This window comes from Eucalyptus grandis, chromosome 6 (genome assembly GCF_016545825.1).
Source record: "Eucalyptus grandis isolate ANBG69807.140 chromosome 6, ASM1654582v1, whole genome shotgun sequence".
Classification (NCBI taxonomy): Eukaryota; Viridiplantae; Streptophyta; class Magnoliopsida; order Myrtales; family Myrtaceae; genus Eucalyptus; species Eucalyptus grandis.
Window position 1 is genome coordinate 15,024,931 of NC_052617.1, and position 10,521 is coordinate 15,035,451.

The following is a 10,521-nucleotide window of genomic DNA, read 5'->3' on the forward strand; positions in this document are numbered from 1 at the left end:
ACATAGTATTCTACTTAGAAACTTATCCAAGGAACATAAATAAGAAAAAATATTTTTAAATAGAAATTATTCTCGAGAATAGAAATGTTACTATACGCATCCTAAAACTGTCATTTCTTTTGGTTATCTTCTTCTAGAAATTTTTGTAACGTTAAAGCTGCATTGATTTTGTGCCGATTTGACCATTTTCTGCCATTAGAAGTGCCCTGACCCAATCCAATTGCCTAAGAAGTTGCACTTTTTAGAGTCTCTTTGATCTTTGTTTTGTACCTTGTTCCTTTCCCCCTTTTTTATGCTCATAGATCTTTGCAAATTGATGATTCATGCCATAACATTACATCATGAAGTTCCCAAAGAAGCAATTAGTCGAGATTAAGCCTCTAGCCCTCGCTAAGTCTTACATTCATCTTCCCGGGGAAGTTTGAAACTCCGTTCTTGCTCTATTTTTCAATTTTTTTTTTTTTTTTTTTGGGTGATGTACAGGCAAAGGGCATTGACTTGTACTCATTCATCTCCTTTGGCCCTAGAACAGAAGTACAAGATCAGACGCAGTGCCTCTATATAATTTCATGAAATCTCCTCATCTTTGTTGAATAGTCAACACAACCCCACTTTATTTTTGAGGACTCCTATAAGGACAGGGTGCATTCATTTCTCTTGTCTTTGCAATATTTGTCCAAGAAGGTATGGCATCTTTCCCAAGGCCAAAAAACAAAAAGAGTCAATATAAGTATGATGTTTTCCCAAGTTTCCGAGGTGAAGATATACGCAAAAACTTTGTTGACCATTTGCACGATCATCTACTGCGAAGAGGAATCATGGCCTTCCGAGATGATCACCACCTAGATCTTCCGAGGGGAAAATGTATTAAACCTGAAATATTGGGGGCAATAGAGCAGTCAAGACTTGTACTTGTGATATTCTCTAAAAACTACACTTCTTCTACTTGGTGCCTGGAAGAAGTTGCTAAGGCTGTGGAGTGCAAGGATATCAATGAAGGATCAGTGATACCAATCTTCTACGAGGTCGATCCATCTGACATACGAAAATTGAGGGCAAACTTTGGGACAGGCTTTACTAAAATTGAGGAAGCTTATTCGGGTGACAAGAGAGATATAAAGAAGTGGAAGGATGCAGTGAGTGAAGTAGTTGGTCTTGCTGGCATAGAATTGAAAGATGGGTGGGCCTCTCTTCCTCTAACTTGGAATGATTTGTTTTCCCTAGTATTTGCATGCCACTCATGTCATGACCGTCATACTCTGTATTACGTTAGTTCATTTGAACCATAATACACTCCAGAACTAAAAAGCATCAATGCTTTCTGGGGAACTAATCATCTGCATTTCTTCGTTGCAGATATGAGACCAAGTTTATTCAACAAATCATTAGAGAAGTCGAAAATAAACTGGGTCCTCGGCTGCCCTATGTCGTAGGCGACCATGTGGGAATGCACTCCCGCGTTGCAAATGTAGTTGAATGTTTATGCTTGGACAAGAGTGATGTGCACAGTATTGGCATGTGGGGTATGGGTGGCATAGGCAAAACAACTATTGCACGAGTAGTTCATGACAAAATCCGTGGCCAATTTAATGATGGATGTTGTTTTCTTGCCAATGTTAGAGAAATTTCAAAAAAGAATGGTCTGGTGTATCTACAAAACCAGTTTCTTGGCGATATTCTCCACAACGACAATTTGAGAATTAGGGATGATCACAGAGGTGTGAACATGATAAAAGAACGACTACAACATAAAAAAGTTCTCATTATACTTGATGACGTGGATGAAAAGGAGCAATTGGAAAAATTAGTAGGAGGTTTTGATTGGTTTGGAAGTGGAAGTAGGATCATTATAACAGCCAGAGATGAACATTTGCTTCTCCAATATGGAGTGAATTCCATATATAAGGTGGAGGAACTATCCTTTGGTGAGGCTCTCCAGCTATTTTGTTTGAAAGCTTTTAGAAGTAACCATCCTCCAATAGAGTTCAATGAGCTCGTGGAGCAGGTTATTAGATATGCTAATGGCCTTCCTCTAGCCCTTGATGTCTTGGGTTCCTTTTTGGCTTGTAGGAGCTCGATGCAATGGAAGAGTGCACTGGCCAGACTCAAAGAATGTCCAGAAGAGAAAATTTTTGACCGACTTAGGATAAGTTATGATGGACTACAGCAGAAAGAGAAGGAGATTTTCCTAGATATTGCCTGTTTTTTCAAGGGAAATGAGAAACCTTACGTTATAGAAGTACTGGACAATTGTGGGTTCTACGCAGATATTGGAATCGAAGTGCTTGTTGATAAATCTCTTATCCAAATTGTGGACAACAAACTGTGGATGCATGATTTGCTACAAGAGATGGCTTGGGAAATTGTTCGTCGAGAGTCTCCTAAAGAGCCAGGAGAACGAAGTCGAGTTTGGCTTTTTGAGGATGTATGCCATATTTTGTCAAAAAACTCGGTGAGTAACTGCAAAGTTAATTTGCAAGCATGCTTATTTGATATAGGAAAGAAAAACTTGCTAGTCATGTATTGACACTATGTGAGTTGTTTATCAGGGAACTAGAAAAGTCAAAGCCATAGTTTTGCAATCTAGGGACTGTAGAACAGTGCGCTTGAATGGAGAGTCATTCACAAACATGACTAACTTAAGATTGCTTGATGTTCGTGCCATCCACCTTTCTTCTGGGTTGAAGCACCTTTCAGATGAACTATGCTTGCTAAGATGGGACAACTATAGTCTTAGATCATTTCCACCAAGTTTTCTTCCAAAGAATCTCGCTGAACTCCATATGCAAGATAGCTTCCTTTGCAGCTTCTGGAGAGGGGAAAAGGTTGGAATAAGTACTCATGCATTTTATGCTTCATCATACACTTTATTATGTTTAACAAGCTAATAAAATTGTTCAACCATTTTTTTTCTAGATGCGGGTCTTAGAGAAGTTGAAAGTTATCAACCTCAGTGGTTCCATATTATTTGTGGAGACTCCAAACTTCATATATGTCCCAAATCTGGAGAGGCTAATTCTCAAAGGTTGCAAAGCATTTTCTCAAGTTCATTCTTCAATTGGAAATCTAGAAAGACTCAATCTACTTGACTTGGGTGACTGTGAAAACCTCACGAGACTTCCGGATAGTGTAGGTAATCTAAAATCTCTTAGAGTTCTTAATCTATCTGGATGTTCAAATCTTGAAGAACTACCTGTGAGCATCGGAGGCTTAGAGTGCTTAGAGGAGCTTGATATTAGTGAAAGTGCCATAACACACCTCCCATCTAGCTTGACATTCTTACAAAATTTGAAAAAATTATGCTTTCAAGTTAGTAAAAGGAGGCCACAAAATTTTTGGAGGACACTGACGTGTCCGTTGAGAAGAGCTCTGAACTCTAGGCGTCCGCGGTTGCCTTCATTTTTAGGGCTGTCCTCTTTGACAGAGTTGGATCTGAGTGGCTGCAGTCTTCTGGAAGGAGAAATTCCCAGTGATATTGACTACTTACCCTCCTTGAGGTCTTTAGACCTAGCCAAAAACAATTTTACCACAATAACTGCAAGCATCGAACATATTTCTGGCCTGGAATTTCTCATATTAAATCATTGCAAAAATCTTGAAGTGTTACCAAGACTTCCGGAAAGCATAATTGTTGTGGCGGCTGAGAAGTGCCTCAGATTGGAGAGGATATCAAACCCGTTCATTATATGCACAGTACCTGACTCAGGGGTTTGCTTCCTTAATTGCTCCAGTTTGCTTCCACAAGATCTTGATTTAACTTTGCAGCAAAAATACTCCTTGTCGTTGCTTCGTTACATCATTTGCTGTTCCATGAGAATGATTTCAGGAAATTATGTGGTGTGTCCATGTCTGCAATGTGAAATACCGGAGTGGCTTAGCTACCAAGCAGTTGGACCTTTGTTGAGCATAGAAATGCCCCCTAATTGGCATGACAATAGCTGGAGAGGGTTTGCCATATGCGCATCTTTTAAACAAATCAACTGCAGCTCCTGTTAGGACCTAGAAAATGATCACTTCATATTTTGTGGGTTCTATGTTGATGGAAATCGGTTAGGTCCCTTATTTAAGTTTCCCATCAGATTTGTCAATTCAGGTTGCCTTTGGCTAGGTTATGTGTCGAGTACTCAATTTCCACGTGATACAAATTGGGAGACAATGTTAAACCACATTGTCGTTTCATTTATGATCACTAACCCTAGGTTAAAGGTGGAAAAGTGTGGTGTTCATGTGGTTTACGAGCAGTGTCCAAGAAAGTTTGATGATATTTTAGTCAAGTGGTCTAGTTCATCGCCCAGGGATTGGTATAGAATCTACCATGAGTTTCAACCTCGAAGGGAGTTCAATAGTGTCTTCAAATATTCCATTGATCCGGATCTGTACAGAGTGAATGAAGGTGTAATGAGCTGTGGTGCCTCTGAGGCTAAGTTCCTCCCATTCATTGGAAGTCGTGTACGAGTGGAGTATCTATATTTGCTTTGGCATCCTTCAAGACTTCGACTAGTGTCTCTTTGTGATTTCAATGGAAGGTAATCACTACTAGATTTGATCAATTGTTGGGGCGTGGGTTAGACCTTTCAAAATCCAGATAGACTACAAAAATTCATGTTAATCCTAACCTAAAAATCTAGAATATCACCACTGGCACCAACATCTCCAAAATAATCAGGGAAATAATTTTTGCTGGCTTTTGTGTTTCGCTTCTCACCGTTACAAAATATTTCTTTCAGGTTCCGGAAGAACTGTCAAATGTGGTCAGTGTTTGTTAATTTAAGGAAGAAACTTCACCTTGCACCGTAAGTGGATTCTTTCTTTTCGAAAAACTTATGTCATACTTTAATACTATAACGTATATTTCGATCAAATACTAATTTCACTTTTTTAGCTTTTTGGACCAATTCATGATTTCCAATTTTCCAACTGACTATATTTTTACTTTGACTATTTTCTCTGAAATTATAGTTCCAAATACAAATTGTAATGTATTGCTAATCTACGATTAGAGTTTTAGGCATAACTAAGTCTCTTTAATGGCAGCCAACTCCATGTTGAGTTTTTGTCGGCTAAATATCTCTCCCTTGTGGCGCGCGCCCAACGAGGCCAAGAACCCTAATGAGCTTTTTCTGTAAACCTTACGGATTATTAAACCCACACCATTAATTTTTCTTTAATTAGGTGAGGCCACACCTGTACGTTTTTTTTTCTAAGGGTAGGATAATTTAAATATGTCGAGTTCTTCCATCTCTTTCTTTAGCTTTTGTATTTACCTATATTTCCTTTGCATACTCATCATGGAGATTTTTTTTTTTTTTTTTTTGGTCGAAATCATGGGAGATTGATCTTTCTATAAAATCATCTCTTTCCAGATTTGCTTCAAGATATGTTTACAAGAGCATGGTGGATGTCGCCAAGGAACCATCATCTTGAAGCTGACAGCTACCGTTTGTTTATGTCATGCTCTTTTGAAAATTGATATTAATTCGATTATGAGTGCCATTATTGAGAATGTCTTGAGTTTGAGCTGAGCTACCCCATTTAAATAGTTTTTAAAGTTTTATTGATTTTCTAAATTGAGTAGTTTTCCTACAAATATTACATATATAAAGGATGAAATTCTACTAGATTATTATGAAATAAGATGGTTGTTTGAGTTTTATCTGCTGAGTGAAAATTGCAGTATCTCCTTTGAAAAAATCTCTCGCTTATGTTAGAGTTTTCTCTCGCGTGATGTTCGAGCTCTTCACTATGTCTTCGATTTCCTCGGCTCCTTCTCGAACTTTGCGGTCTTTATGCATCACCGTCGTTCTCCGCCCACTTCACCTTAGCTATTTCTCCTCGTCCTTCCTCCTTCTGCATGCGCAATTTCTTCTACCTGGGTCCGTTGTTTTTTGTTTTCCTGCAATTCCCCGCCATTCCTGCTCTGCATGTAGCCGATCTGCAACATGCAATCTTCGAAACTCTTCGATTTAGTCATCTGTTCTTTCAATCTTCCATATTAACGTCTGTCTATTCACTTTACTAATGGAAGACAGTGATAATACCTCACGAATTGCTTCCCTCTGTAATCGCCTGGGCCGGTTATGCTCAGACCAGCCGTTGGAGGTTTGGGATAACATCCCTGCGTCGGCCAAACTAAAGGATTGTCGTCTCATCCTGGTAGGCAACATATTTACCAATCCTTCGGTGAATTTATCTGCCTTTCAAGTTGCTATGAAGAAAGCTTGGAGAATGGATCATGTAGACATCACTTCGGCAGATACAGGGCTATATATCATCAAATTTAGAACAGAAGTGGAGAAGCGTCGTATTCGGATGGTAGCCCTTGGTTATTTTCTGGTCACTTAGTTAACCTACGTCCATGGCAACCTAATACTCCATTGCAACAGTATGATTTCGGCAAATGTATGTTTTGGGTGCATATTATTGGCTTACCTTTGGAGTGGACTTCTCCACCTATTTTGCGTCGAGCTGCATCCCAGATAGGTAAAGTACTGGAGGTGAAAACAGATATTTCTGCAAGAATACGGATAGAGTTAGATTTGAAAGATCCTCTGAAAAATGGTAAACTTATTAGTATTGAAGGTAAAACCGTATGGCTTGATTTTCGGTATGAGCGATTGTCCCATTATTGCTACTCCTGTGGACGGCTTGGTCACTATGCAACTTCCTGTCCTGAGTTTCCATATGTTGAAACACAATTTGATGGCCGTGACATGATGGTTTATGGACCTTGGCTCAGAGCTGAACTTAAACAATTTAGCCCTTACTGGGATGCCTTTTACAATCCTAAAATCCAAGTTGAGTCCATGGAAGAGACAGTACCTGAAACTCCTCCTCCAATGCAGCCTGCTCTTCCAGCTCTCCCTCCTATCCCTGCTACAGAGGTTGTTATTTCGAACCCTGAATTACCTCAAGGGGCTTCCAAGCAATGGCATCCGGTTACCTCCACGCCTCTCACTACTGATTTAGTTCCTGCAGCAGCAAAGATGAAAAACACTCAGACTTTTCCAGTGGATACTCAACAGCAGAAGAGGCCGAAGATTCCACGGCCAATGCCACATGGGGGTTCCAGTAAAAAAACCAAAAGATACACACCATATGAACTCAAAGTTCCATACTCAACAGATCTTGATGAGTCCCTTCTTCTTGATACTCCGGTTGTGGAGGCAGATATCCCTGATCCTTGGGCTTTGGCGGCTGGCCCTCAACAGCCACCGTGTTCCAAATGAAGCTCCTCAGTTGGAATTGTCAGGGGTTGGGCAATCCCCTGACAATTCAAGCCCTCAAGGCGATGGTAGCTTGTGATAAGCCCGATTTTGTGTTTTTAATGGAAATGAAGAAGGATAAACACTTCGTATCTAAGATTCAGCGTAAGTTTAAATTTTCTAACTCTTTTGTGAAGGATCACGATGGTTTAAAGGGTGGTGCAGCTCACGTTACGGAATGATAATTTGAAGTTACCTTGGTATACTCGGATGATCGGTGTGTTGATTTTGTTGCACTTGATCCTAGGACGAACTCTTCCATGCATATCACTTTGCACGCACCTCCAATATATCGGCTACGTCGGGAATTACGGAATACCATTCGAGTTATTCATGCTGCAAATCACTTACCGTGGCTGTGTATAGGTGATTTCAATGACTTCCTTTCTCCCTGGGAAAAAATGGGCAAGCGACCACCAATTACTTCGCGTATGACCTCCTTTCGGAATGTGATCAATGATTGTGCATTACTCAAAATTCAAAGTAAAGGTTGTGAATTTACCTGGTCCAATAATCGCGAAGGGGATGCTCTAGTAAAGGAGAAGCTGGATCGTGTATTTTGTTCACTGGAATGGTTGCTGTTTTACCCTTCTGCAGAAGCATTTGCCCTTCCATCTGTTGGTTCGGATCATTGTCCTATATTGCTGCAAACTCGGCCATCATCTGTCAAACGTGCAAAGACTTTTCAATATGAAGCTTTCTGGAACCAAGATACAAAGTGTAAAGACATGGTTCAACAGGCTTGGGACAATAGTAGTACCTCATTGATATCCAAATTACAAGCAGTTGCAACGCGATTAACAAAATGGAGTAAATCTCGGTTCAGTAATTGTCATCAACGCATCCATCACTTGCAATCTCAACTGCAGATGATTATAAATAGAACATCCTATCAGGAAGGGGATAAGGAGTATGCCAATGCAATACGATTTGAAATTCAGAAACTATGGACTCAAGATGAACAGGTTAAGGCTATGCGTTCTCGTATTCAATGGTTAAAATGGGCGATCATAATTCAAGGTTCTTCCATGCACATACTATGCAAAGGAGACAACGAAATCGAATTACTATGCTAATGGATACTCACCAGCAATGGATCGAGAGAACCAAAACAGCTAAAAGACCTCACTCGGGGCTTCTTTTCTCGGCTTTACCGTCGCCCAGGCCACGGGGCTTTTAGGCCTTTCCTCGATCAATGTCCACCGGTGGTAACTCCTGAAATGAATACACATTTGATGCGCAGGGTAACAGAGGAGGAGATTTACCAAGCTACCTTCCAGTTGGGAGCGTCAAAGGCTCCTGGTCCTGATGGTCTTCCAGGCCTCTTCTATCGGCATCACTGGCATGTTATAAAAGCAACCGTCATTAAAACAGTACAGGAGTTCTTTACCACAGGTTGTATGCCCCCTACTCTAAACAGAACAATCATTGCCCTAGTTCCTAAAGTCCAGCATCCAGAAAGTATAGAACAATACCGTCCCATAAGTCTTTGCAACTTTGCTTACAAGATCATCTCAAAAATTATGGCCAACAGACTTAAACCTTTACTGTCTATTTTGATTTCCAAAGAGCAAGCAGCATTTATTAGCAATAGACAGATTCAGGATAACATTATGGTGGTTCAAGAAGTCATGCATCAATTTAAAGTGCGAGCATGCAAGAAACGCTTCAATCTTATTCTCAAAACAGACATGCAGAAAGCTTACGATAGGGTTGAATGGGATTTTTTAGAAGCCTATTTGAAGCAATTGGGATTCCATGACAGCTGGGTTACTCAGGTAATGGCTTGTGTTACTACAGTCTCTTTTAGTGTTCGGTTTAATGGTGAACAGCTCCCTTATTTTAAGCCTACTCGAGGGATTCGCCAAGGCGATCCCCTCTCTCCATATCTCTTCATTTTAATTGCAAATGCTCTATCCACTACTCTTACTCAAGCTGTTGCTATTGGCCATATAAAGGGGATTCAATTCAATCGAGACTGTCCTAAATTATCTCACCTGTTTTTTCTTTGATGATTCCGTATTTTCCTTAAAGCCACTCTCTCGAATGCCATAACCTTGCCAATCTCCTAAACCAATATTGTGTTGCTACAGGCCAGCTTATTAATAGAAACAAATCTGGTGTATTTTTCAGCAAATACTGTCCTATCTCATTACAACAAAATCTTGCACAAGAATTAAGAGTCCCTATTCTCAGTAAGTATGGTAAATACACAGGCATTCCCTCGGATTGGGGCCGTTCCAAAAGGAGATGTTTTCTGGATCTGGCAAGAGTAAATGCTAAGTTAGCGAGGTTGGCGGGAAAAATTTTTATCGAAAGGAGGCAAGGAAATCTTATTGAAATCGGTAATTCAAGCCTTACCACAGTATGCCATGTCTATCTTCAAGCTTCCGTTGTCTCTATGCAGATTGATTGAACGAAAGATCTCAGCATTCTGGTGGAGTAAACAAAATAGTCAATCTGGAATTCACTGGAAACAATGGTCAGAATTGAAGCTCTCAAAAGTTGCAGGGGGGATGGGATTTAGAGATTTAATCAACTTTAACACTGCAATGCTTGGAAAGCAAGCATGGCGTTTATTTCAGCAACCTCAAGCTATACGGAGTCGGCTCTTTAAGGGTTTATATTTTCGCTATTCATCTTTTCAATCTGCTCCCTCAGGACATCGTCCTTCTTGGGGATGGCAGAGTTTATTAAGGGGTCGTCAAGCAATTACTCCTAAACTACGCTGGTTAGTCGGAGATGGCACGAAGATACACATCAGAGAAGATAATTGGCTGCCATTAGGCCCGATAGGAGGCTTACCAGAGATAGGGGAGCCTGACCGAGTGGCTGACCTCATTGATTTTGTGCATTCCGAATGGAAGTCCACGCTTGTTACTACATTCTTCGATGATCAGGTCAGTAAGGCAATTCTCAATACCCCTATCACTCCATCTCTCCTTCAGGATCAACTAGTTTGGACAGAAACTCCTTCTGGTACCTACACAGTAAAGAGTTGTTATCATTCTCTATCTAAACAATCTCAGCCACCACTAAACCAGCCCTCATCCTCGTATACTAACCCACCCATGTTATGGAGGCAAATTTGGCACATGTGTACAACCCCAAAGCTTAAGGTTTTTCTCTGGTTAGCTTGCAAAAATGCCATTGCTACAAAACTCAATCTTTATCAACGCCATATCACCCCTCACCCCTTTTGTTCTCTATGCAATCAATCTGTTCCGGAATCAGTAGAGCATATCTTTTTTTTCTGTCC

At 40.4% G+C, this 10,521-nt stretch overlaps 1 protein-coding gene across 1 annotated transcript; it reads left to right on the plus strand.

Annotated features, from left to right (window-relative positions):
• Positions 1–818: 818 nt before the first annotated feature.
• On the plus strand, positions 819–4,530 carry LOC104451546 (disease resistance protein RUN1). Its single transcript, XM_039314384.1, has 5 exons — positions 819–1,180; positions 1,357–2,452; positions 2,550–2,825; positions 2,917–3,195; positions 4,243–4,530. The coding sequence occupies exons 1-5, from the start codon at positions 819–821 to the stop codon at positions 4,528–4,530; spliced, it is 2,301 nt and encodes a 766-aa protein (XP_039170318.1).
• Positions 4,531–10,521: the final 5,991 nt, after the last annotated feature.

Bases quoted from the DNA above. Each gene is read 5' to 3' on its own strand.
- LOC104451546 (XM_039314384.1), top strand. From the start codon at position 819: ATGGCCTTCCGAGATGATCACCACCTAGATCTTCCGAGGGGAAAATGT. The intron at 1,181-1,356 runs GTGGGCCTCTCT...TCTTCGTTGCAG, and splicing joins GGCATAGAATTGAAAGATGG to ATATGAGACCAAGTTTATTC. The intron at 3,196-4,242 runs GTGAGCATCGGA...GTTTACGAGCAG, and splicing joins CAAATCTTGAAGAACTACCT to TGTCCAAGAAAGTTTGATGA.